At 40.2% G+C, this 27,240-nt stretch overlaps 3 protein-coding genes across 5 annotated transcripts in view; 1 reads left to right on the top strand and 2 right to left on the bottom strand.

Annotated features, from left to right (window-relative positions):
* Nucleotides 1-986: 986 nt before the first annotated feature.
* Nucleotides 987-7,342, bottom strand: mtx3 (metaxin 3). Of its 2 annotated transcripts, XM_079687141.1 has the most exons (9): nt 7,230-7,342; nt 6,253-6,322; nt 5,869-5,945; nt 5,663-5,755; nt 5,395-5,577; nt 5,233-5,309; nt 3,824-3,981; nt 3,529-3,617; nt 987-3,366 (listed from the first exon to the last, which is right to left on the bottom strand). In XM_079687141.1, the coding sequence occupies exons 1-9, from the start codon at nt 7,308-7,310 to the stop codon at nt 3,271-3,273; spliced, it is 924 nt and encodes a 307-aa protein (XP_079543267.1). In that variant the 5' UTR covers nt 7,311-7,342; the 3' UTR covers nt 987-3,270. The 2 variants fall into 2 exon arrangements, with proteins under 2 accessions (XP_079543267.1, XP_079543268.1); XM_079687142.1 differs by lacking the exon at nt 3,529-3,617.
* On the top strand, nt 7,226-21,888 carry thbs4a (thrombospondin 4a). 2 transcript variants are annotated; one of them, XM_079687138.1, is made up of 24 exons: nt 7,226-7,337; nt 8,615-9,720; nt 10,506-10,703; nt 10,808-11,055; nt 11,203-11,305; nt 11,406-11,497; nt 12,194-12,245; nt 12,339-12,622; nt 12,711-12,848; nt 13,326-13,406; nt 13,487-13,639; nt 13,751-13,855; nt 13,945-14,052; nt 14,427-14,586; nt 16,035-16,153; nt 16,678-16,730; nt 16,815-16,899; nt 17,014-17,110; nt 17,659-17,837; nt 18,357-18,405; nt 18,516-18,712; nt 19,788-19,960; nt 20,719-20,858; nt 20,945-21,888. In XM_079687138.1, the coding sequence occupies exons 2-24, from the start codon at nt 9,642-9,644 to the stop codon at nt 20,992-20,994; spliced, it is 2,943 nt and encodes a 980-aa protein (XP_079543264.1). In that variant the 5' UTR covers nt 7,226-7,337; nt 8,615-9,641; the 3' UTR covers nt 20,995-21,888. The 2 variants fall into 2 exon arrangements, with proteins under 2 accessions (XP_079543264.1, XP_079543263.1); XM_079687137.1 differs by having other exon boundaries at nt 7,240-7,367; nt 8,615-8,736.
* Nucleotides 21,884-27,240, bottom strand: part of serinc5 (serine incorporator 5) — a 24,691-nt gene continuing 19,334 nt past the window's right edge. Inside the window, exons 8-12 of the mRNA XM_079687139.1 lie at nt 26,751-26,877; nt 26,013-26,082; nt 25,798-25,834; nt 24,675-24,819; nt 21,884-23,623 (exon numbers count right to left, since the gene is read on the bottom strand). Of these exons, the coding sequence (XP_079543265.1) occupies nt 23,479-23,623; nt 24,675-24,819; nt 25,798-25,834; nt 26,013-26,082; nt 26,751-26,877 (524 nt within the window). The 3' untranslated portion in view covers nt 21,884-23,478. The remainder of the gene's footprint in view (nt 23,624-24,674; nt 24,820-25,797; nt 25,835-26,012; nt 26,083-26,750; nt 26,878-27,240) is intronic.

Genomic DNA, 27,240 nt, shown 5'->3' with positions numbered 1-27,240 from the left:
CTGATATAACACACACCTACCACCAGAGGGCCTCATCCCTCCATTGGCTGTGATATCGGCTCAAAATGTGTTCCTAACAACTCCTGCTAAATCTATCACGCACTTAATAGCCGTCCCAGATTGATTTTGATGACTTACAGCTACTGTAGATGTGGGAGCCATACACCTCACAGAAAGGCTACATGGTTCTCCAGAGGACATGTCTTTTAACAATTATTACAAAACTATTTTTCCAGGCATTTTCCCCAAATTCCTGTGGAAACAGAGAGGAGGGGAGTGAAAGGGATTGTGGTGTAAATACATAAAAACTGCCAGGGAACAGCTGATGGCTTCCATGTGATTTGTTGGACTGCTTTTTATAATTGTCAGCCTCATTTCACCGGGAATGGGACTGCTAACACTGCGTTGCGAAGTTGAATATTTGTAGTTCACCTCAGGAAGATCTTTTTCTCTTGTAGAGGAAAGTTAGGCTCCAATCTCACTGCTGAAGGCTACTGTTTGTGTGACTCAGACATGGTTTATTCTACAAATAACAGAGAAAACGGATGATAAAAGTGGCATTAAATCACTGCATTAAAGAGATGCTCACACAAAACATTAATATCTTCTTTAGCACAAAATTGACAACAGATCCAGATGTGCTAATTATTTCCCATTGCCACACCTATTCAACGCCAGCCAAGATAAGACTCAAGATTCTCCCTCACAGGACCGATGATTTAGAAAACATTTGATGATGTTCAGCATGCTTACCCTACAGCTTAAACATTCTCATGTTTTCCAAGTCTAAGGCCAAAACCAAACAAAGAGCTCTCTATCCTCCAAACATAACCAGCTGATCACTCAGTAGGCATGGTGAGCAGCGAAAGCTTCTACAGGAAAATCACCCAATAGCATGCCTTGCAAACAGCTCATCTGTTGACTGTTTCAAGGGAAATGATATTAAGCGTGAATTTGCTTGGGAGAAAAAAAGACAGTGATCATAGTTGGATTATCTTATTTGTATTTCAATAATATGATGACAGTCGTTACCAGCCGTCCACAGGGAATGAACAGAAACAAAAATGATGAAGATAATTTACGGGAATGTATCAAAATGATGAAGGACACTGTTAACAATTGTTTAAAGACACTCACAGTCGTGTAGGCACACCCATATGTTCCTCACCAGCCTGTTTGTTGTCGCTAAGATTTGTTATTGGAAACACACTCACACACACTTTTGTTTCAGAATACAGTGCTTTACCGAGGATGGAACCATGAAGTGATTTTAGGAACAAGAGTTATTTCCTTTGGACTGACACCCAGGGAAGCTATGAACGTGTTGACATGGAGTAAACATGCATTAGGCTGTGAGAAAATGAGGGAACAAAACAATAAAGAAAAGTGGCAACTCATTTTACTGTCCAATTTCAGAAATTCAGACAGTTAAAGTAAGAAAAAAAGGCAACTAATGAGACATTACCAAATGGGACAGACAACTCAGTTTTAACACGATAAACGTTAAATAGGCACAACATAGCAGAAAATCTAAACAAACAAAGACTGCAAAAAAGTGGAGAACCATGGCAACAACAGTAAGTGGTTTGTTAATGATACAGAGCATCTTGCATAAACAATGAATTATAATTAAAAAGACACACACTGGTTTCTCATACACACAAACACAGATGAGTGCCACATATTATGAATAACTTAATACAGTGAGTATAAATGTCCTCTGTGTATCTAGCAGAGCGGGAAGGAGCTATTCGGCTCTAATAGAGGGACCATTGCATTGATTTGAATCGTGAACATATTTACAACTATACATCTTTACAAAGCAGAGGCGGTGAGAGCAAAGAAAGCTAATGTTAGGATATTCCTATAGTCACCACTGCATACCTACTGTATGTTAGTCTAACTGAATGTCATTAGAAATCACAGGCTTTTCTTTTTTACAGCAGATAGGAGGATGTGAGCTCAGAGTGGAGCTAAAGGATCTGGGAGCCATGTTTTTCATGGTGAAACTGGAATAACATCAGATATCTAAACAAATCTAGGTGCTTCAGCACAGATTTCATATTTGAGTGATATCTTGAAAGGCATACTATGCAGGAATTGTTGCTTGCCGTTTGTAAAAGCGCAGATGTCCCCTTCTCCCCCCCCCCCCCAGCTCATATACATCAGAAGTGGGAGACCACACAGTGAACCACATGCTGCGTCACATACAGCAAGCTCAAAGCCAACCTCAGACTGGAATGAGCTTGGTCCACTTAGGGATGTTGGCTGTGTCCACCATGACCCTTAGAAACAACCTGGACACAGAAAACACAAGGAGAAAATACTCTAGGGGGGGCAGGGTCTCTGCTGATAAATCTCCACACACCATTCGAGTCATTAGTGGTGATTGAAAGGGAGTCTAAGCATCGTTTTTTGGGGGGTAAAACGGCATAATATACCTTTCAATATGTTAAATATAAAGGGTTGTAGAGAAAGTATATACTTCCTACAGGAATCAAAAGGAAGAAGAGGTTCCAGGGCCATTATGTGGAATGAAGGGGATTTATGGCGTTTCCTTTATCAATAGCGATCACATTTGCTTTTCTTTAACTACTGTACACCAAGGTTTTTTGAATAAATGGCAGCCGGCAAAACTAAACTGTACACCAAGGAATGCAGACTTTCTTCGGTTTTGTTGCAGTTGAAATGATTCAGCAAGTCTCCCATTTACACGGCAGTATCAAGGAGCGTACCTTAGCGTATCACCCAGGCTACAGTTTTTGGATACCCTACGCATTGGAGAAGAATGGAGTAGCGCCGCACTAAAAAACGTGGCCTTATTGGCAGTAATGGAATATGTTATGTATAAATATAACTTCTAACTGACAGATGCCACTAACTCCTACACTGCTCCTTTAAGTGGTCCACTCTCAGGTCAAACAGGGCCACCTCTTCCCTGCTGGACTTTTCATTTAGACTTTGTGTGTCTTTCTCATTAAACACCACTTCTTAGCATTCCATCCATAACCACATACATGCGCTTAACCTTTTTAAAAACCTCACACATGCACTTTTCCTTCTCTCTCAGACCAGCATCTTTGAAATCTATCATCATTAGGTCTCTGTTAAATAGTCTCTTTTATAATCATAACTCCATTATTAGGTTTTTTTTCCATTCAAACTATAGTTCAGCTGGAGGATATTTTTGGGGGATTTTAGGACGTTGGGTCGGATTCAGAGCTGCACCTTTCCTTTCTCTCGGCTGGATCAGGGTGGAGAGGTCGGGGGTCACGCAGGAGTGGAGCTCTTCTCGCTGGCCAGGCTGGGTTTGGGGTCTACTCTGTGGGGTTTGTGCTGAGGGCTGCTGCGGAGGTTGTCATCCATCTACAGTACAGGATGTCAAAGTTAGTAAGAGCACATCATATTATGATAATGAGTAAGTTGAGAGAGAATTTACTGTATATACTTTCATTACAGCTGAGACTGTATCTGCCAAAAGCAACAATGAACCCATGCAAAGAGAGGACAAAAGGAAAGCAGAAGCACCTTCTCTATCAAGTTGGACTCTTTGTTTACAAGCTGAGTTAGTTTCTGGAGGTTGGCATCCATTGTTTCCTGAACAGGTGGGGGAGGACCTGGAGAGAAGAGGCATAAGGGGCCACCCAGAGGAGAAGATAGCAGAGTGTTAGACCAATAAAGCAGACACAAGGGCAAGCGTGCAGAGAAACAGAGGTGTGAGAAAGAGGAAAATGATGTTAGTTATGCATGTGCTTTTCTTTTCTTATATAAATATCCTCTCCACCAAGTGTGTGAGCATCTCCAGTGGGTGCAGCGATCTTACATGGACGGTCGGCGTTGAAGTAGAGAGCGAGGATGTTGTCACAGAAGCTTGTGAGGTTGTGCAGCTGCTGGAGGTGGCTCTGCAGCGGGCTGCTGGGGAGACCCGCTTTGTAAAGTGGAGACAAAAAGCCAAACACAAAGGCGTCCAGACTGGTTGGCCTACAAACACAAACAAAAAGGGAGATGTATTGGGCTATTAGATATCTAAACAGTATTACTCGTATTGACAGTGTTTTAAACATAATGATTTACAATGAATCATTTTGAAATACTTTCAAACACTATGCCATTCCTTCTAATGTGGTGAACATCAACTTGACAACTTAAAGTGGACCTATCATGCTATATTTGAAAAGTATATTGTAGGGCCATACCTAATATAAAACATGTCTGTGAAGTTTTTTTTTCAAAATACCAAACAGTTCACCCATTGTAGCCATGCCTCTTACTGCTCAAACCCCTCTTTTGAAGCCCTGTTAGAGAAACTAACATCTTGGGTCCTTAGCTTGAAAAAGAAAGAAAGAAGAGGAGGCGGAGCTAATGCCTTATCAGAATTCTACCGGAGATAAAGTTAAATTCTGTTGTGATAAAACGCCATCCTGTTTAAACCACGTCAAGGATTATTTCTGAAACAGTATGGAGCTCAAATGCTTTTTCTCTTGCAGGTTTATCACAAGGTGAGTTCTTTTTTTTAATTTCCTGCTTTTTAAACACATGTGCTCAGTTCAGTACAGGTTAGCTCTGAGTGTTAGCGAGGCTTGCTAATGTAAACAAAGACGAGATTACGTCCAAAACACGTCAGGCATTGTTTCTGATAGCAACTTTCTGTGGGTCCTCTGCCGATTTGAAGTCAGTTCGGATGGAAATCTGTATCCGCTCGTTGTACACCCGTTTTTAAAAGATTTGGGTACGGAGGAAAAGAGAGGGTTTTATTTTCTGACGCTGCGTGAGTTCCCCGACGCACCGGGGGCACACATGTATGTATAAAAGACATCATAAAGTGCATTTTGCATGATAGGTCCCCTTTAAATGAGTAAACCAACACCAGTATAAACTCCTAACCACACATCTAAAAAACAACAAAAAAATTCCAGATTTGTGTCCATTAGCTTTGCACCTACAGTACATGTAATACACATAAACTTGTACTTTTCTGACTTCTTTTGTTGGATAATATACAACGAAATGTAAAGATATTTGTTTGTGACATGGTACACTCTTATTTTTTTTTTAGGAGGATTTAAAGACTTTTCTGATCACATTCTATTATATGACTTTTTATCACATAGTATTCTATTTACTTTATGACATCAATATGTTTTTTTCTATGATAACAAATAATAAAACTGTACTCAGTACCAATTTCCAAAGCTACATTTATGTTCCTTTAAATGACATTAAAGAACTCACGAGTTGCCAAAGAAGTAGCTTGCAGTTCCCAGTCTGTATGAGAGGAGATTCAGGCACTCTTTAGCATCACTGTAGAGCTGAGGCAGACAATGAGAGCTTTACACTGTGAAAAAGACTACTTAACACATTAACACAGAGTTGAAACAATTTTTCAATATGTACCTTCCCCTCCACCTCAGTGATTCGGTGTAGTGGCGCCTCTCCTTTGGTTAGCAGGATGCGGGACAGGGCGGTGCTGGCAAGGCGACCCGGGACGATGAAGTTGAGAGGGAAGGGCGAGCGTGAAGCAAACCACGGCCGTGTCAGATTGACGTAGTTTTCTGCATCCACCCAGAAAGTGTGCATCTGTTGGAGTCAAAGCATCATTTCGAGTATAAACAGAAGTCACAGGTTAGTTCTTGTCAGGACACAAGCAGAGAGAGGGAGTTACCAGAGCTGGTCGGAGTTTCTCCTCCAGCAGAGCGATGTAAGCCATGGTGTCGGCTCCTTGTCTGGCTGACAGCTCATAGTCTGCATTAAACCTCTGAAATTGAGAGTACACAAACAATACAGTCAATATTATGAATCTGCTTAATGAGTGTGGGGGATGTATTGACCAGGTGATGGACATTGAGAAACCTTGGCATTTATTCTCACCTGTTTCCTCAGGAAATTGAGAATTTGAGAAGGTTGTTGAACTGCAACATCTCCACACAGCAACTCTGGGACTGTCGCTGCAGTTTGAATAACAGGAAGAAGATATTACACTTTGAGAAAAGATCTGGTGTCGCATCAAAATGATCACGTTATTGTTAGTGTCTGGTAATAAACAATGTATTCTCTACCTACAATTGACATGCATTGACTATTTTTGAAACAAATACTGACAAATAAAAACATTGTTGTGTGATTTGAAGTATGCATATGTACTGTATATATACACTAATGAAATACTCCTTCATCAGTTAAATAGTTCACAGTTCATGCGGTGTCTAAACAACAACGTTATGTCATGCTAGTTTATGGAAAGGTGCAGCCCACCTGTTAGAGTCTTCCATGTCCAGTCTATCGGAGAAACTGTGACTTTTGCCCCTGAAAACTTGGCGTATGCCTGAAAGAAAAAACTGCAAATCAGGAAAGATGATAAAAAGAGAAAACCTTTACTGCAGTAAGGATTTCAAAGTCTGTCATAAATGTTATGCTGGGACTGTACTTCCTGAAATGTTTATACCATCAGTGAAGGACTGTAATACAATCAACAATCATTTTTGTAAGATTATATAGTTGCAATGCAGCTAAATGTTTGAAACTGGAACTGGAAAACAATTTTTAAAATGTACAAAAATTAAGAAAGAAATATGACCAATTAAATCAAGAAGAGCTGCCACTAAAATGTATTTTCTTAGTCAAATGTTTCATTTAGTTGAGCTGATACTAACCATACAAGACTGCTGTCAATAAACTAAAACAACTACGTTAGTATAACTATCTAAATGCTTTAAAAGGAAATCATGATCTTGTTCATAAATCAGTCAAAGTGTCACCTTGTGGCAGGAGTTGTAACTGCAGTGATTCACTGACAGACATCATTATTGACATCCAGAAAAGTACTCAATGTTCATTTTCCTGACAAAGTTAGGACTATATCTAAAGATAGCTAACGTTAGCCAGCGAGACACAGGTGAATATATCCATATAAATTAAAAACCGGAGCTTCAACAAGCTGACCTTGAAGGACCACATTTCTGTGACAAAAGAGAGATATCTGACAGCCAGTCCTTCATGAATGACAGACCATGCAGTAAGCAAAGATATGTTGCATCTTTGCAAACATTAAACCGAAAATATTGTTTTCTATCCTGCAGAGTCTGAAACTGCAGCAGGCAAGGTAGCATGGGAGCTAACCAGAGAAACACAGAGAAGACGCAAAGAAACGACGTGAAGAAACATGTTGTCTTAAAATTAATGCTGGATATAACAACCGTGTATTTTGTTTAAGAAGCGGAGGGTAACGTTACCAGGACTATAAGAGACTCGGTGTGGACAGAAGGCAAACCCCAGTCTCCTCCCCAGCATCTCAGCTCCATGGCAGCCGCCATGTTTGCTTCATGGAAGGAGATCTGCAGGTGACGTCACGATATACCTATCATATCAGGGTAAACAAAATCAATGTTTTCTATATCAATATTATTTAATACACACGTTTTTATTTTGTTATTAATATAAACGTAAATTTAATAAAGACATAAACATTGAATAGGAATTAAAACAAATAAAATGTATATTCCTACATGAATATTACGAGCAACACCATCGTTATCCGACACCAGAGGCACCGTCAATTACAATAATTATTAATTTATTAGGATCACCATTAGTAAACTTGATACAGATACATCTGCCACTCGTGGGTTCTAGACACAAAATCATTGAAAAATAAAAATAAAATACAACTATGGAGGTTTTACAGTACACAAATTACATATATTCATATTCATTTGCAACCATTATTTGCAGAATGATGAATTCTTACAACAAAACATACATAACAAATCTTTTTATTTTAATTCACATGTAGGGTTTATATAGATAGTATATAGGGTAACTTTAGGTAAGTGTAACAGTCAGCAAGTCTGGCGTCCCTAAAAAACAATACATAAACTTTATCTGTTTTTTTTTTTATTTGATCTGGAAGGGACTTTCTTTCAACCATATCTCCTCACAGCACTGCCCCTTGCTTCAGAGTTTGTAAAGTGTGTGCTGTGGACTTGAGTATATGTACATAGTGTGTGCTTTACATTTTAAGATTTGTCCACATTAACAATTATTTAAAGAAGACTCTCCACACAATATTTCCCAGCTATCCTTAAAGCTGAAAGAAATGTGTTTGTATGATGTCACTTCTGCCAACTCTGAACCTTTCCTAAAAAGAGGGCTCATCTGGGTTTCTCCAGTTTCTCATTATAATTAGATTTCCCACCATCATACTCCTCTTAATAAAATCCACGGCTCCACAGAGAGATGATTTGTGGATCAACGGCGAAAATGTAGCCTCGGGCAGAAATAGAAGTCGGTCCTTGTAATGCTTTCTTATACTTTCATGAACCTTTAGCCAATAGCACTGACACTTTGGCCAGAGAAGGTGAAGCTGCAGCACTTCCAGCAATCAATGGAATCTGAGTTCACATGTTGTCTCTTGTCATGTGAATTTTAAGATCAATCGTCATTCAGAAATGTGAAGTATTTTCACATTAGGATTGAAAGGAACATTCAGTATCCATTGTTATGAAGACTGACTTAATTTATATCAGGAATGGAAGTGCCCATTTCCCTTTAGATTTTTATGTCAAAAAATGTCAAATAGTCTTTTCGATTTTTCTGTTGACATTTCACTTATCTTCAGAAACAATGACATGACGTATGTCCACCGGCTGACAGTCAGACAGTTGAAGACTGCCAGGTGTTTGGTTGGAGACCAGACAGCCAGACACAGACGGATGCGTGCTGATAATGCTCAGAGGGATGGTAAATGTCTCTCTTTGGCTCGGACCAGCAGCTGAGAGTTTGAAATGTACTTGAGGTTTGTAGAGAAAGCTTTAAGATGAGTACCAGACTTCTATCATGAAATGTTTCCAGGGTCTCAAGTCTAGCCCTCTGTGTCTTCCCTTTCCCACACTCCTCTACAGATGGAATTTAGAAAAGGTTTGCAGAGGCATGTACAACCAGTGAAATTACATTAAATTCAAATAAAAAACATCTGGCACGCAGTTATATAATTTAATAACTGGCTTACGGGGAGCCAGGTAATCAAATCCACATTTATAACACAGGTTTGTGATGTTTGTGAAAAACAAAGGCCAGCTGGGATCAACCTTTCCCCCTTTAGACCAAGGCACAATCCATTTCAGACATTTTAGATTTGGCTGTACTAACTGATATACAGAAGGGTTTAATGCTGTTATATTACGAAACCCCAAAAGAGGAAGATTCAAGGGATAAAAGCTTTCTCTTGACTCTTAAAAATACTAAAATAATAACAGCTCATATAGTATAAGTAATCCAGTATTTTGACAAATATTTTTTTGGAATACTATACATAGGGACATCAAAAACTTTATATTTTGTTGGAACAGTAGCTGCAAGGGGACACTCCCTCTAACTATTAAACTGGTCCCTACACTGTGCCACTTCTGCAGCAGTCGAGTGCAAGGACCCTCCCCTCTGCTTTAAAAGCTGTGCCTGCGTCCACAAAACCATCTCACCTCTGCTGAGATGTTGCTTCAACATCTGGGTTCTTCCACCATGCTGTGTTAAAATAGGTGAATAATATTTGATATTCTTACTGATCCATAAGTGGAAACAGACACTTCTTTTTTTTATTACGGGAACATAGCTTCTCCTGAGGTGTGTCCCACATTCGGGCACTGAAGATGGGTGTGTGGGCCAGAGCAGCGGCTCTGTCTCTGTTGCTGCAACAGCTGGTGCTCACTGTCACAGCTCAAGGCATTAGTAAGTACTCTTCAGCATCCATGCTCTTCTGGAAAACAACATATTTCTGTCTATAGATCAGTACAATTTAGAATCTTTTCAGTTCCTAACTATCTGTTGTCTTCTAAACTTTTAATCTGCTATGCTAATTAGTTTGGCTTTTCTTGTGGTTATCAGAGTTTGACATTCCTGGATCTATTAACAATCCGACCTAAATAAGTACAAGGTTTTTTAAATCTTAAAACAACCCTTAACTGCCAGCTGAGAAAGTGCATGTGCAAAACGTTGATTTGCCTGGAGTCTACACACACATTTTTCCATATAATTTTGGGTCACTTTGTATTTACTTGAAGCTTTTGGCTGTGTGCATGTGTTTTTGTGCTTTGACGTGTACGTGCATGCGAGGCAGCTGGTTTGTTCCAGTGGAAAGACTTTACTGCTGCTCCTTTCTTTCTGCACCTCCAGTCTACCACTCAATAAAACACAGCAGGACACGAACAAGAACGTGCACTGACACACACATACGCATGTGCACACTCCCACAGGTACACTGTCACACATAATAAAGCACCATGACTCTAGCAATCTGTGGTACACTGCGAACGGTAGCCATCAAGACACAAGTTCAGAAAGCTCTCCATTAATAATGTTTGTTTTTTACAGTGTACCAGATTGAGTGAGTGCTTAAAGTGAACACAAGCTGACTATTTTCTAAGCTCTTTACAAACTATAAACAGTCACTGTCTGTATTTAACTGTGTTCACTGCAGTCTAATGCAGGTTTTTAACAACCCTCTCCTGTGTTAGTCTACGACCTGCTGGTGTCTCCAGACTGCCTGCCAGACCTGTTACAGGGAAGTCTGAAGAACAAAGGGCGAGATGAGGCGTTCCTCCTCTCTTCCTTCAGCCTCCACAGCAAGGCCCCCACCTCGCTCTACAGTATCATCAACCCCAAAGACCTCACCAAGTACCTGGAGCTCAGCGTGCAGGCCAAACTCAGCAAGGGTGAAATAATCCACCAACACACCTCTATTGCAACAGATCTGCTTGATTGTAATAACTTCTGCTGCTTCTCTCTGTCTCTCACTCTCCCTTCTCTCCATCTCCAGTGACCCTTCGTTACCAGAAGACTGACGGCAGATTTGCCACAACCAGTTTCAACCACGCGTCCCTGGCAGACGGGCGGGATCACCATGTGATGCTGCATGCCAGAGGCCTTCAGGGCGGCACACCTAGCCTCAACATTTATGTGGACTGCCAACTGGCGCACACTTTGAATGATCTGCCAGCTGCCTTTGGGTCTCTCCCCCCAGGGTCCAACAAGGTGGCACTGAGAACCCTGCAGTCCAGAGGGCAGGTGAGAGTGATCACACATTTAAAGGCAGAGATATGCTACATGGAAAACTATTTTAAAATGATCTGAATACGGCTTCATTGCAACAACTTCAGAGAAGTATGCCACATGCATTTCATTTTATAACCCTATCTGTTATTCCTTTGTTAGGATGAACTGACAGACTTGAAGCTGGTGTTAGAGGACACCTTAGACAATGTGGCGACTCTGCAGGACTGCAGCGTGGATCAGCAAGAAACTTTGCAGCTGCTAAGTGAGAAAAGACTGATAAACTAATTCAGACATTCTTACCTATCAGGGTAGTGGGTGTTGTTTATCCAGCTCTCTAATTGTGATATGTGGAATTCCCCCAGGTATCCAGGGAGGCAGCATAACACACGACCAGGTCAGCATGCTGGAGCTGAAGAGCATGTTATCTGACATGAAGGTGCTGCTTAACCAGCAGGTAACCCGCTCTGTGTTCTTGACATTCTCACACGGGTAACTCTTGATGGAAAGGTAACCTTAAAAACCTTAAAATTGTTCAAGATTTATTTAAAAGTCCAACAACTACTTAACTTGTTTCTTTAAAATAGGTTAATGCTTAGGTGAAGTGAAATAGATGAAATAAAACAAAAGCTATTTGGAAAGCTTTGTGTACCAGTATATGTCGAGAGGTCCTTGGTTGTTTAAAAAGGGTTTTAAAGTGGAATAATGTGGGCTGATTCACAACTATTTGCCATTTCCTTTTTCTTTCTGATAAAATTGGTTTTGCAATAGAAAAAGAGCCATTTGTTGTGAAAATTGAGAATCCAGACTGTGAGGGAGGACTGCTGTAACTCCAGCAGCAGAGAGCTGAGGAAAAGTGAAAAGGACCTCAACAGAGAGAAGTTGGTGATTTCAGAAGCTCCTTTAAAGTGGAGGATTTGTTTGGAGATAAGACATAAATAACAGAGAGCCCGAAACAATATACGTTTTTCTTTTTAAGTTTAGTATCTAACCCTTGAGTGAATCCTTTGCATAGAGAAACAGATCAATATAGCTGGCCTTATCAGACACACATTATACAGCCTTTTACATGAGATTCTGATTTGCCCCCATTGATATGAGCTAAAAAGCTACACAGCTTGTCCTGACTAACGGACCTTTCTTTCTGGTTAAGATTAAGGAGACAGCCTTTCTGAGGAACACCATTACAGAGTGTCTTGCCTGTGGTAAGTAGTACAAAAACAGTGATCCTTTATAAAGTATTTGCATATTTCTGACTAAGGGATGATTCAACAAGGTGCTTTCATATCTGTCCACAGGCCTCGGAGGCAACCCAAACACCAACACAGGTCCGACTCCTGCACCATTTCTCATGAAGCCTAAGTCCCCCCCTCAACCTCAACCTAAGCCTCAGCCTCAGCCTCAACCTCAACCTCAACCTAAGCCTCAGCCCCCCCAGCCTCCTCAGCCGCAGACTCAGTGCCCACCTGGGACCTGTTTCAGACAGAACATGTGCATCCCATCAGAGTCAGGGCGTTACCAGTGCGCCCCCTGTCCGGAAGGATTTACAGGAGACGGGGTGCGCTGTGACGACGTAGACGAGGTATTGATTATAAGTTACTCAGTTTGCATGCAACTCTGCAACCAGTAAAAGTACACTTATTATCATTGAGTGTTTTTGTGTGTCTCAGTGCCAGTTTCAGCCATGCTACCCGGGGGTCCGGTGCGTGAACACTGCTCCTGGTTTCCGCTGTGAGAAATGTCCTCTGGGATACAGCGGTCCGGAGATAAATGGAGTCGGAGAGTCTTATGCTAAGTCCCACAAACAGGTACAACAAACTAAATTGATACGCTGTATAAAATACATTATTTCTGTCTTTGTTTATCTCTGCCTGCTCTTCTTTCAATTCAATTTAAAATACTTACAGAAATTCACATTGATAATTTTTCTGCACATTTAAAAACAAATATCTAATAAACACATATGACCTTAATTTCTTTAAATGTTTTTTAATTGCAGTTCAATTGCACTATTTATATCAATTAACTTCTACTTAACATGCAGTATGCAGTAGAAATGTTGCTGAGCCTTTTTCCACAATGACATCTGCAGTTTCTCAATTTGTCATTAAACTATTTTTCCAAGTATTTGAAGGTCTGGAGGATTCCAACACTCAATGATATTATTTACCATTTGAAGAATGTTTTTTTAATACATTTCTTTAGTTTGGATACATTCAAATCACAAACATGATCTGTCCGAACAGTCCACAATGTCTTGCAATGACTTTATCTGTTATTTTCAGGTGTGTGAGGATATAGATGAGTGTCTGGGCCCGCCGCAGAATGGAGGATGCACTGCCAACTCGCACTGCCACAACACTATAGTGAGACCATTGAAAAAGTTACTATATCACTCTCTTATAGCAGGAGGCCTTGGTTGTTGACGCAGTATTGTCCTCATCAGGGCTCCTTCCGCTGTGGAGATTGTAAAACTGGCTTCACAGGAGACGAGAGGAGAGGCTGCCAGGCAACCAGGCTCTGCCCCAACGGGAAACCCAACCCGTGTGACGCCACTGGAGAGTGTGTGGTGGAGAGAGATGGCAGCATCAGCTGTAGGGTGAGCAATAAGATCATCCATGGACATTAAATGTGAATCATTTACTGTTTCTCATTATATCATTTACACAATAAAGATATTCCATCTGGTGTGTTTGTGTGTGTGTGTTAGTGTGGCGTTGGTTGGGCAGGTAATGGCTATGTGTGTGGAAAAGACACCGATATTGACGGGTATCCAGACACTAAGCTCCCGTGCGGAGACATCAACTGTAAGCAGGTACTTATTTCTCCCCACCCAGCCCTGTTTATGCCTTTAATTCATTCTAGTATTATCTCATGTTGAGTGTTCACTTGTGTTGTTTCCAGGATAACTGTGTGTTTGTGCCAAACTCTGGCCAAGAGGATGCAGACAGTGACGGGAAGGGGGACTCCTGTGACGAGGACGCAGACAGTGATGGCATTCTTAATGATGATGTAGGTAACTTCACTTAACTCATACAATTGTGATTGTGATGTGCTATATGTGACATGTACTGTGTGTAGTACCGTGTGTACGTGTGTATTGTTCTCTTTTATCCTTTCGCCTGTTTCTACTTGTCTTTCATCTTTTTTTATAACTAATGCTGTTGATATATTGTGATTTGAAGGGTGTCTATTATCATCTGGCCAGGGACAACAGCTTGAAATTAGCCATGTTGGCTGAAGCTGCCCCATTTACTGTTTTTGTGACAGTTGATCAATGGGGACTGTCCACAATACTATAAACTAAACTAAACAAACAAGTCTTTACAAACCCTCTCACTTGGGACGATGCACTTTACAGTATAACTTTATTTTTTCTGTCTTAGGACAACTGCTGGCTCGTTCATAACGTGAAACAAAAGAACAGCGATAAGGATCTCCATGGTGACGCCTGTGACAACTGCAAAACAGTTGAAAATCCGTTACAGAGGGACACGGATCAGGACGGGCTGGGGGACGAGTGTGATGATGATATGGACGGGGACGGTAAGTGTGTATGTTGAACAGATGGGATAATATAAGAGTTTATCGTATAATTCAATACAAAGCACTCACAGTAAGGTGATGGTAATTAATTCACTATCCAATATTACTATTGGGATAATCTCGAAAATTATCTCGTGAGTGACTTGAAAAAGCTGTCGGTAGGGAAAGTTAAAAAGAGCCTGATTTAAAAAATGTGAGGAATTTATATGTAAGAAAAAACCAACTCTGACACCAGAATCAGAATCAGGATTATTGCCAAGTAGGTTTACACATACGAGGAAATTGTAATTATCTTTTATAATGTATTCAGAAAAAAAGATGTGGGTCCTATCTGTGATGAATTCATATGTTTTTCTTAAATTAATGAAAGGTACAATTATTAATGTAATCGGTGCCATTTCCATGCCGAGTTTTAAGCACATTTTGATGATTCAATTAATTGAAATGTTCTTCCCCAAAAAACACATTACATAAAGATATTATATCATCCCATGCCTAGAGTATGTGTGTTATATAACGGGTCAATAATTATTAACTTGGCTATAAACTGCGTGTAATTATACATTATTGTAAATGGTCACATTGGAGGAAAAGGTTGGATGGTCATTACTGCGGGAGGTGTAGTTACTGGACCATTACTGCGTTTATTGCATCAATTAGAGGTAATAGATTTTGAAACACAAACCCAAATGGCTAATAATTACATTTAACCACCAGCGTGTCTGTGAGTGTTCTCCAAACCGCAGAGCGTCTAGACAGAAATAAAAACCTTTACAGTCCAGTTTAACAGGAAGTGTGGGCTCTTTTTTTCACTGGACTGGCAACACTTTATCAGTTCAAAACATCCTCCGGTCTTTTGTTTCTGTTTCCAATTCACCTCCTGTAGCAGTCAGATCACTGGCTGTGAGGGAAACAATTCAAGCCTTATTTCGAAACCTTTGTCGAAAACAGTGATAAGTGTTAAAATCTTCCATCTAAAATCGTATGTGCTGTTTTCACAAAATGTTCTCAAATACTTGTTTGCAACTTTGAGCGCCTCTCATTTATTCCATTGGAAAGACTATGTTAACTTCTCTCCTTATTGTGTACCTTTACATGCCTCACACATTTAGTCTGTGTTTGTTGACCCTTGTCCATTCAGTCTGACAGAGCTCCAAGCTCTTGATCATTTGGTTATGTCTTTAACTCCAAGGCTGGATTGCTAAGCGCTTGGTCATGTCTGTCTCCTCTCTAAAAAGCATTTTCCATGTTGAGCCTCCGCCAGGCATTAAAGGCCACTGGAAACTATTTAACCTCGGTCTTCAACAAACACTGCCATCTGGTGATGCTTTGACGGACCGTGTCTGACTTTGGGCTGCGTCCTGTCATGCTTTTTAGATTTTCCTCTCTGCGTCATGGCTTTTGAACATGACGCAGAAATAAAGGAGTTGAGTTGAATGTGTCCGCAGGCTTGAAGAATATCCTCGACAATTGCCAGCGATTCCCCAACACAGACCAGGAGGACAAAGACAACGATGGGGTGGGAGATGCCTGTGACAGCTGTCCTGATATGTTCAACCCTAACCAGGTAACAAACCAAAAAACACCTGAAAAGTAATAACCTGCTGCCATAAGATTCAAGATATTTTATTGTCATGTGTACAGTATAACAGGCTCCACACCAGCATTTTAAGAAACTATACATATGAACAAACATATAAGATAAAACTAGTATAAGAAAAATTGTAAAATATTTGCTGACGTACATTAAGAAGTCTCAGAATAAAAGTACATAATGTGCTGCATGATAAAATAAATATGATATATAAACAGCAGGGTAGAGTATGGTGTATACATATATAAATATGCATAAGAATAAGAAAGATAGACATAGCAGTATGAATATGAATGATATAGGATGGGTATGGTGCAGTGTGCAAATCAATAAAGTGACTAGTGTTAGTGCTGATGGTCATGACTGGGATAATGAGATGGGAGGGGGCAAAGTCTGAGAGATTATTCACAAGTCTGATGGCCTCTGGGTAAAAGCTGTTGGAAAGATCGGTAGTCCGGGTAACACTGACCAACAGTGTTTGTTTTTTATTTCTGCAGTCTGATTCCGATGATGACCTCGTAGGAGATACCTGTGATGACAACGTAGACAGGTACAGCCCACTGCTATGACCTGTGGTATGAAGATGTGTAAAGTGTTGACATTTGTTTGACATGCCCTCCCTCCTCTTCCTCAGTGATGGCGATGGCCACCAGGACTCAAAAGACAACTGTCCCACAGTCATCAACTCCTCTCAGCTGGACACCGACAAGGATGGAATGGTTTTAATCTGCTTGTTCATACTTCACTTTTTACATTTGATTATTCGAATGTATGCTGAAATAAAGATGGCTCTTTGTTTATAATACTGCAAATGTGCTACTTCTTCTCGATAGGGAGATGAATGTGACGATGACGACGATAATGACGGCATCCTGGACGATGACGACAACTGCAGACTTGTTCGCAACCCAGACCAACTGGACACAGATGGTAAGTGTCATACAGTCCAATATATAGTATAGTTCACATTAACACAACAACACGAGGAAGTAGAAAACATTTTAATACAGGACAGTTGTCAAGATTTTGTTTGAGAAAAAGAAAACGAGTATTAGAAAGTTAGAAAAAAAACGTATTTATCATGAATACCATATATTACATTTAGTTGTGTATATATGTTATTTAATTATTAATATTTATGTATTAATTAATTTACTTTTTGTTGTAATTTCTGTTTTATAAAATGTGAGGGTCCAGCTTCTGGGTTGCCCCTTAACCTTTATCGACATCATATTAGTTCCGGAGTACGTACATGCATGTGTACAGGTGCGTGTTATACTGTGTGTGTGTGTGTGTGTGTGTGTGTGTGTGTGTGTGTGTGTGTGTGTGTGTGTGTGTGTGTGTGTGTGTGTGTGTGTGTGTGTGTGTGTGTGTGTGTGTGTGTGTGTGTGTGTGTGATACTGTGTGTGATACTGTGTGTGTGTGTGTGTACAGTACAGTATGTGTGTTGGTCCCTGATCTGTGTCTGTGCGTTTCAGAAAACAATGTCGGGGACGCATGCGAAGGAGATTTTGACCAAGACAACGTCATTGACATAATCGACCACTGCCCAGAGAACGCAGAGGTCACGCTGACCGACTTCAGAGCCTATCAGACCGTAGTGCTGGATCCAGAGGGGGACTCTCAGATCGACCCCAACTGGGTGGTCCTCAACCAGGTAAACAACCTGGATAACTAGCCTCTGTTTCAGTGTGTTAGCATTCAGGGTTGCACTTTACATTCAAACTTGAAAATAACTTCTAATTGTATGGTAATAATTGTATGTAAATTAAGTATTAATTAAGTAACACTAAAGTAAGTAAGTAGCCAAGTAATAAAGTACATTTCAGGCTCGATCTGTCAATAAAGTATTATCGTATCGTCTTTTATAATAACCTGGAATTAACAATGGCTGTATGTGGATAATACTAAACTGGAATTATTGTAACAGTCTAGGGGAATACTAACAGGGAAATACATTTAAAGATAACAACAAGACAAACCTATTTAGTAATAGTAAAGTAATGTTCGGATATCAACATCATTACATGCTATAATAACATGATCATTCCAGTTAGGATGAAGAAAATATCATCTTAACGGTTTGATAACATGCTTCTAGCAGCACAATCCCTTTCAAAATCACAGTGTCATAATAGGGCAAACAAAGTGAAGCTACTCTCTGTTGCCCTGACAGGGCATGGAGATCGTTCAGACAATGAACTCTGACCCTGGCCTTGCTGTAGGTAAGAAGAATCGTCACATCGCCACCTAAAACAGAACATTTCCCGTCTAATTCAGTGTGCAGCCTTTCCCTAACATGTTATTTAGGTCTTCTCATCTCTTGCATTTGTAGGATACAAAGCGTTCAGTGGTGTTGACTTTGAGGGAACTTTCCACGTAAACACGATGACTGATGATGACTACGCTGGCTTCATCTTCGGCTACCAGGACTCCTCCTCCTTCTACGTGGTGATGTGGAAACAGACCGAGCAAACGTACTGGCAGGCTGCGCCATTCAGAGCCGTCGCTGACCCGGGAATACAACTCAAGGTGAATGGCTGCTCCCTACACAATCACACTATGATGGCAGCCAGCTATGTGGAGCAATTATGAGTTCAATTTCTGTCCCAAGGAAACTTTGGCAGGATCATGGATGGATTATGCTATGGGCAAAGACATGCAAAAGGTGTTTAAGGATCTAGACCAGGGGTGTCAAACTCAATTTCATCGCGGGCCACATTCGCATAAAGGTTGCACTCAAAGGGCCGGTTGTAACTATATAAATATATAATATATATATAAAATAAATGTATTATATTACATCATTGCCTCTGGATTGGATTATTATCGGATAGGATAATGACTTAGTAATTAACTACGTCTGAAAGCAGAAGTGCAGGGCAAATAATTGCAAGTCTCTTCAGTGTGCATGTCACAAAACAAGATGCATTGTGGGACATGTAGTTTATGAGCAACCTGCTTCTGTAAAGTGGCATGTAACCGTATAATAAACGTATTGTATCCTTTGCAAGCTCTTGCGGGGCCACATAAAAGGAAGTCGCGGGCCGGATTTGGCCCCCGGACCTTGAGTTTGAGACCCTTGATCTATACCGACAAACTTTATAGTTGTTAAGACAGTTTTTGGTGTTTTTGTCTTTTTTTTAACCGTTTTTTCTTTCTTTTGCCTCTGTACTAAGTTCTTCCTGAACATATTGTGTCTCTTTGTGGTCATATCAAGCCTCTTTGTAGTTGCTTTTAGTTTTTTTTTAGGTTGTTGTAGCCCTTTTCATAGCCGTTGTGAGTCTTTTCGTCCTTTTGTCGCTGTTATGCATCTCTTTGTAGTTTGTTTGTTTCTTTTGTGGGGTTTTTTTGTTGTAATTTTGAGTCTCTTCCTGGATGGTACATTTCTCTTTGAGTGACATCATGTTGGTGGAAGCCAGAGTGGCCCCTGACACTTAAATCACCTGGGCCTGTGCAGGTGAACAAGAGGCTTTTGGGATTGATCTGGCACCCTGTGATTAGCGGCAGCCCACTCTACCTCCGGAGTTACTGCTGGGGAAATGTTCTTACTCTCATCAACAGTTTGTCTCTTCTTCTATGCTCTCTGTCTCTTTATCGATACTAGGTTGTGAAGTCAAAGACGGGTCCTGGTGAGTATCTGAGGAACTCCCTGTGGCACACAGGAGACACCCCCGACCAGGTGCGCCTCCTGTGGAAGGACCCCAGGAACGTTGGCTGGAAGGACAAGGTCTCTTACCGCTGGTTCCTCCAGCACAGACCACAGGTCGGATACATCAGGTACAAACTTCCAGACACCAGCAGTGATACATAAAATACTTATACCACACTGTTCTAACACTCCTGCATTAAAAGTAGTACTTAAGTAAAGTGATTTATGTTTAATCAGGAAAAATGTACATAGGCCTAGGTGTAAAAAATGTAAGTGTCTTGTGTGATAAAATCCCCCTGATGATATGATTATAATTGTGCATTGATATAAAAGCAGGATTTTTCTGTGTAGTGGGCTGACGTGGAGTAAAAGTTGTTCTATTTGGGATCAGACTGAAACTAATGATTATTTTCATTTTAGATTTATCTGCTGTTGTTTGATCTCCATTAGTTGATCTATTGTTTAGTTTGTATTACACTTTATTAAAAGCCTTCATTGATTTCAATATATTTCAACAGGAACACAAAATAAAGGAACATCTGAAAGACTTCTTCTGTGAGAAGTTGAAACCATTTTCGAAAAAGTTACCCTTATAGTCAAACTCTTTATATATTTTTCTGTATACAAATCTTAATTTGTTAGGACACAATTAACTGAAGCTGTCAGATGAATGCAGTATAAAGTACAATATTTGTGTCTACAATGTAGCGGAGCAAAAGTGTTAAGTGGCATGAAATGAGAAGACTTGAGTCAAATACCTCAGGATTGTTCTTAAGTGCATTACTTCATAACATTATCCCCGCTGCAGTTCACACATCGACACTTATATACATTCACAATCGTGCAGTGTGAGCTGACTTAACTAGTTTCACCTTGTGTGAACCAGGGCTCGATTCTTTGAGGGGCCAAAGCTGGTGGCGGACACCGAGGCGATCATTGACACCAGCATGAGAGGAGGGAGACTGGGCGTGTTCTGCTTCTCTCAGGAAAACATCATCTGGTCCAACCTGAAGTACCGTTGCAATGGTGAGTATCAGCAAGGTAAACAAAGCTAAATCAGCCACTTTAACTGTATGTACGCTGTGAGTTTATTTTCTTTCTCATCCCCACAGACACTATTCCTGCTGACTACGAGGATCTCAATGCCCAGAATACAGAGTGAAGCGCAGAGATCCATCAGATAAACTATTAGAGCTGCACTGTTGAGAACAAAGAGGTAGTGAGTTCAAAGTGAGAGGAAACATTATGGACTGGGTTGGTTAAAGATTATTTTAACGTGGTCATTTGAGTGAGAGGGTCTTAGGAAAGCTTACAAATTGGGCATTATATATGTAGCGGCCAAAATCATATAGAACTAAAACAGATAATTAACTTAAAATAATACAGCCGCTGAGGCACTACTTAGCGGATCTTACGCAGGGCAATGATCCAGGTCCAGACAAGATTCTCCGTTGTGCATTTTATTCCTATAACAAAAGACAATGAACAGGTTTCCTATATCTCTTTCCTATGGCTTTCCCTTGTGTGGCTTGAAACACCCTGGTAAGAAAACCGTTTGCCTGCTAGTGCTCTGGCTCCCACCACCCATCTGTCTCCAATATATACAATTACACCAGGTGCTCTAATCACCCAGTGCCCAAAACATGCCTTCAAAATAAAAGCATAGAAACTACTTTAACATATGACACTAACTAAGAATACATATAAATAAATGATAATAATAATAAACACTATAAACAGCAAGAAAATAAATGTTACACTATTAAATAATATAAAGAGATATATATAGCTCTAACAATATACTTTATTTGTGTGTAACTGAAGCCAGTACATTATTATATAAAAAACAGGTCCTGTGTATTTTGATCTCAAAGCAATTGTACCAACATTTTATTAGTACGTAAATACTGTAATAGATTACGTTGCTAAAACAAAAAATAATCTGAGCATTTAAGAAGGAAATCAAGGCAGGTTGTATGTGGTATTTTACATCAGATCATTGTGTTATTTATCTGTATGGAGGAAAATATCAGTAAATAAAAGACACCACATGGCATTCAATGTATGTTTTATTGAAAGAATGTGAACAATGAAGTGCATGGCACCCACATCTCAGATTATATAGTAAAACATACTACTAAAGTGCTCCTGTGTGTTATGGTAGGCTTCACAGTAGCTCCTGCTATCAGATTGTTTTTGATTGATATCAAAGCCAAGAGCACCATTTATCTTCTACATTCATACCGATAGTTAAAAAGCAGTTTTTCGCATGACAATATTTGCTGGTATATAAAGCATACATTGAAAGAAAGAGTCAACAGACCACAGGACTTAAGCCAAAATGTACATATTAAAAAACATGTTAGCAATACAGTCAGACAAAATGACAAACTGATGTATTGATGAATGAGGAGCATAAAAGATTTGTAGTTGACAATGTTTAATACATTGTATTTATATACAAACAAAATCTGTTACACTGGCAACAAACAGGTCTTTGTGTGAATTTTAATTTGGTGGTTAACTCAACATCCAGTGTTGAATAACTCAAAAACCCTCATGCTACTTTATTTTGACGTCCACTATGAGCTGACACATGTAACAAAAGCCTTTGAGACTGTACAGACAATAGCTAATTTAAGTGTCCGTGTGTGCATGCAAATACATATGTTTTTTTTTGTTAACCGACCAAACAATTTAGATGTAGTAGGTTGTTTTCTGACATCTACCTTTGGCAAACATTCCTCACTGTGTCACTGCAGCTCTTCCAGAGAGGCGGCGCTCCACTAACGTCACTCTTATGTAAGGCAGGTTGATTTGAAGAGCCCTGCCCTGTACAACGACGACGATGACTGGAAATGTTGAAGGGTGGACATGGATTTTCCTAAGAAATAATCTGGCTCAAAGGGAGCATGGACAATAATAAAATCTTTGTGGAAACGTCACAACACTATCTAAAAGACTTTGTTCTGTTGCATAGAAAACTTCTACAAAAAGAGAGCGATATAACACAAACAGCTTACATGTGAGCCTGAGAGATGAGATTTTAAACAGAGTCAGGGACAATTGTAATTCAATTCATACCACACCTTCACAAAATTATTCCTGATAACTGAATATGCACTTAAATAAATACAATTTATCTTGTAACATCTTTAACCTTAAATACATTTGTCCCAAAACTTTGCTACAACTTTATGGTCCAACTACACAGAACTGAAATGCCTGGCTGAGAGTAAAAGCACAAAAAAACCTGAAACAAACGGACACACACAGTAAATACTTACAAAATACACTTTCAAATCTGAAATCATGAAGGAATCTATAGGGGTCGGAGGCTTATTATGTTTCACAATGTACTCCCATGATTCTTTATGTAATTTCAAATGTGTAAGCAATACAAAACTCCGTGAGTAAGTGGTAGTAAAAGGTAGCAACATTACCATCAAGGTATTAACATTGTAAAACAAAGTAAAATAGATACTAGCATATAAAACAAAAGGCAACAGATAATCCTCAATTTCCACGCTGAGTGTAGGGTTGTGTTTTAAGGTAAAGGGGGGGGCGGGCGGGGGGGTTGGTCCCTGGCTCAGCGTGAGAGCTTCTGCCTGAGTAGCCTGACCTCAGTATTGGGGGGAGGGGTGTCCTAGGCCTCAAAACGCTTCGGGAACACCATGGGAGCAACGAGGGTCCACATGTAGAGGAGGAGACAGACCCAGCAGGAGGCCATCTTGATCCAGAACACTGACCAGCTGCCGTCCAGGAGCTTCTCGATCTTATGGTCATCATAACTGTAAACAATAAGCACAGAGTGAGTAACCCCACCGACAATCAACATCAACATTGTAGATCGGCTAGTTGCAAAATGTCTGGCTGCTTTTTGAGGTTTGGCAGGGAGCAGTTGGTTCTTTGTTTCTCTGACACAGCTGCAACCGAAACCAACTCTATGAGCGCAATGAGAGTGGATCGAAACAGTACATCTGCAATAAGCTGAAAAATGCCTTTAATAATAATAATAATAATAATAATGGATTACATTTTTTATTAGAGCGCTTTTACAGGTGCTCAAAGCGCTTTACAAATACACATTACACATATTAGACATGTAAGAGTCATTACTGTGGACTTTACCCACAGGAGCAAATGCGGGTAAAGTGTCTTGCCCAAGGACACAACGGCCTGACGCAGTGGCGGCCGAGGCGGGATTCGAACTGGAGTTCACCAACGCCCCTTGATCTGATGACCAACCACTGCGCCAAAACCGCCCCCTGTTAGGGCCGAGGGTACTAGCAAAGTTGGGTAAAGATCCCTATTGGTTCGTCACAACCAGTTATGCTTTAACATTATAATTTGATTCAATGTTATTATAATAATATGGATTATAGAGACTTTACCACCAGACTCAGGGAAGGCTTTATCCCACAAGCCATACATATCTGAAGCCATACTTCTGAACCTACACCATTTTTTATTGTTTTTTTTTATTTGTTTTTACGTCTTATATATATTTATGTTGAATTGTTGGAGGAGTCTGTGACTTCAGTTTTTCAGAGCACATCTACACTGTATCTGTGCATATAACAATAAAGCCCTTTGAACCAGAAAACAAGTAAACGAATGACCTTCTGTGATCCTTTATCTGATCTTACTTTCATTAAATGCAATTTCCTTGCCTGGCATTTCTACTTTTGAAAGCAGGAAAAGCACAGGCTTAACTCACTGATTTACATTTTAGTGTTCCAGGAAGCCAAACTAGGAACCTGAGAAATTGCTTATTAGAAAAACAGGAAGAACTTATTTAATGACATGCCCAAACAACAATACAATTAAAGCATGACTTACTGGAACCAGTTGGTGACGGTCATCATGACGTAAAGCGATCCGAGGAAGAAGACAGAGTGGAAGTAGGCGTAGCCATAGATGGTTCCCTCTCTCTCGTCATAATTCACGTTCTGGCCTCCACCAGTGTTCTCCTCATCATAGTCGTCTAACAAATCACAAACAGGGTGTGGGTGAGTGACACTTTTCAACTAAGTAAGTAATAAAGTCAAAGGCCTAAGCTTTATCTTAACGGGATGTACTACAAAGACCGAACATAAGAAATTATTATAAATACATGTGACTTGCTCCATTTGGAGTGACAACCAGGAAGTGGGGGTTAACATAGAGTCACGTTTTGGGAATCAAAGTTTCTCAATTCTAAGATGTTGCATGTAAACAGTGGAGAAGGGTCAATCTCTGTGCTTAAGTGACAACATTCGTTATTTTTTAGTTTAGTTAATTACTCCTTTTCTCTCCGAACAACACCAAAAATGATCCTGCTGAATTACATGTATATTCAGGCAAAATAACAGCCAAACCTGTTTTGAAGATTGGCATAAGTTAGTGGACACATTGGGCAAATACCTTAAACACATGATGTCTTAAAGGGTGTACAAATGTAAATCACAATAAACTCAAGAGAAGAATATGTGTACAAGTGGTGAGACATTTGCACTATTTTTATTTGTATATTATTATTGTTATTTTGCGTCCTTATATAATACGTTGCATTGTTGGAGGAGCTCGGGACATACGATTTTCATTGCCATAACTAAACTGTAGCTACTGTGCAGCATATGATAATGAAAACATTTCATCTTGAATCTTGAAAACATTTCTTGTGGTTGTATTTGCCAACACTTGACTTGTTTCTTTTATTTCCAGCAGGGGGCAGTGTCACTCTATACACATTGTCTCGTTGCTGCTGGTCCTGCTTCACTGTGTCATACTACTCTCCTAGTAACAGTGACATCATCCATGTTTGCTGACCAATACTTTCTCACCATCCTGAATGTGGCTGAGGAATAGCAATGAGTTATCCCCTCTGTGTGCAAATACTATGCTACACACTGAGCAAAATGGAGAGGCAGGGGGAGAGAGGGGGGGATGCAGTAGGGAGAGGACACTATTTGACTTTCCTCACCTGTGTCATTGCCACAACAGAAACAGCAGCGAGCTCTCTGCAGGATAAAGAAAAACACACGTTACCACCAACACTCATTATGTCTCTTGGGTCTACTTTGTTTAATTTGATAAAGACGTGTAATTGCGATTGTCTGATCCTGTTCATCTGATTCATTAGTCGATATATTTTATTAACCCACACACTTAGTGGGATGTGAATAATTGTGCATTTACCTCAATCTCTGGCTCACTGTTCTCATACACTCTAAGCGCTGCAGAGCTTCGTCTGGTGGTGGAAGTCAAGCTAACGGGAGGGTGGAGAAGGAGAAACAATTACAGACGGAGGGAGAGAAAGGTAGTCATTTAGTAACTACGTATTTTTCCATTCATTTGCACAGTGTAATTCGCTCTCCTTCAGGGAACAAGCGTAGGAGACATGATGCCTCCGCTTGATGAGAAACACATGTTAACAAACACACAAAGACATTAGCTATCTCTCACACGCCTAGCCACGCCAGAGCCAATCATGCACTGTCTCTGCTGAGTCACGGCCAATCAAAACGACCCTGTCTCTGTCGCTATAGCCTGCCATGAAACACTATTATTTCACATTGCTTGGAACAGAACTGCAGTTCATGTGTTTGGATTGTGGCCTTCTCGTTAAATATAAACTCTTTAAATGTAATGATATACAACTAAAAAGATACAGTATATATTATATGGAAACTTGGCTTGCAATTGAGTAGATATTGAGAAAAATAGAAAAGCAAGCGGTGTGTGTGTATGTATGTGTGTGTGTGTGTGTGTGTGTGTGTGTGTGTGTGTGTGTGTGTGTGTGTGTGTGTGTGTGTGTGTGTGTGTGTGAGTGTGTGTGTGTGTGTGTGTGTGTGTGTGTGTGTGTATGTGTTTGTGTGTGAGTGTTTGAGTGTGTGTGTGTGTGCGTGCGTGTGCGCGTGCATGCGTGCGTCTTACCAAGAGTAAAGCACACAGCCAAACAGGATAATGGCTCCAACAGCGGTCACGATCTGCTTGTCGCTCTCCGTCCCAGAGTTGATGGGAAACACACACACGGTCGTGTTCACACCATTTCTTTCCACGACTAGATAGAAAGAAAGAGAAGACAGAGATGGATGAGGGCAAAGAAGAAGTAGAGTGGGTGATGAGTAGGATTATTGAGAAATATGCAGTGTGTATTTTGGCACAGTTTCAGTGGGAGAGCAGGAGGAAAAATGGAGACTTCGCTATAGCTACAATGAGTACAGAGGCGCCAACAACCCCACAGAGTGTGTACTACACTTGTTGTGTTACTTAGCGAGCATGTGCTGGTATTAAATATTTATGGTAAGATTATCTTTACAATAGTATGGCAGCATAGAATATTATCTTGACAGCAGCAGTGGAAACAGGAGCCCTGTAGGGATGGATTCCTCAGGCTCTGCAGAGTAATTCCTTTAAGATTCAC

Source organism: Notothenia rossii (genome assembly GCF_949606895.1).
Source record: "Notothenia rossii genome assembly, chromosome: 6".
NCBI classification, from domain to species: domain Eukaryota; kingdom Metazoa; phylum Chordata; class Actinopteri; order Perciformes; family Nototheniidae; genus Notothenia; species Notothenia rossii.
The sequence above is the reverse complement of the archived record's forward strand: the minus strand, read 5'-3'. Positions and strand labels throughout refer to the sequence as shown.

Bases quoted from the DNA above. Each gene is read 5' to 3' on its own strand.
- mtx3 (XM_079687141.1), bottom strand. From the start codon at position 7,310: ATGGCGGCTGCCATGGAGCTGAGATGCTGGGGAGGAGACTGGGGTTTG. The intron at 5,946-6,252 runs GTGGGCTGCACC...TTCAAACTGCAG, and splicing joins GACATGGAAGACTCTAACAG to CGACAGTCCCAGAGTTGCTG. The intron at 5,578-5,662 runs GTAACTCCCTCT...TGACTCCAACAG, and splicing joins AGAAACTCCGACCAGCTCTG to ATGCACACTTTCTGGGTGGA.
- thbs4a (XM_079687137.1), top strand. From the start codon at position 8,625: ATGACGTATGTCCACCGGCTGACAGTCAGACAGTTGAAGACTGCCAGG. The intron at 11,498-12,193 runs GTAACCCGCTCT...TTTCTGGTTAAG, and splicing joins AGGTGCTGCTTAACCAGCAG to ATTAAGGAGACAGCCTTTCT. The intron at 13,640-13,750 runs GTGAGCAATAAG...TGTGTGTGTTAG, and splicing joins ATGGCAGCATCAGCTGTAGG to TGTGGCGTTGGTTGGGCAGG.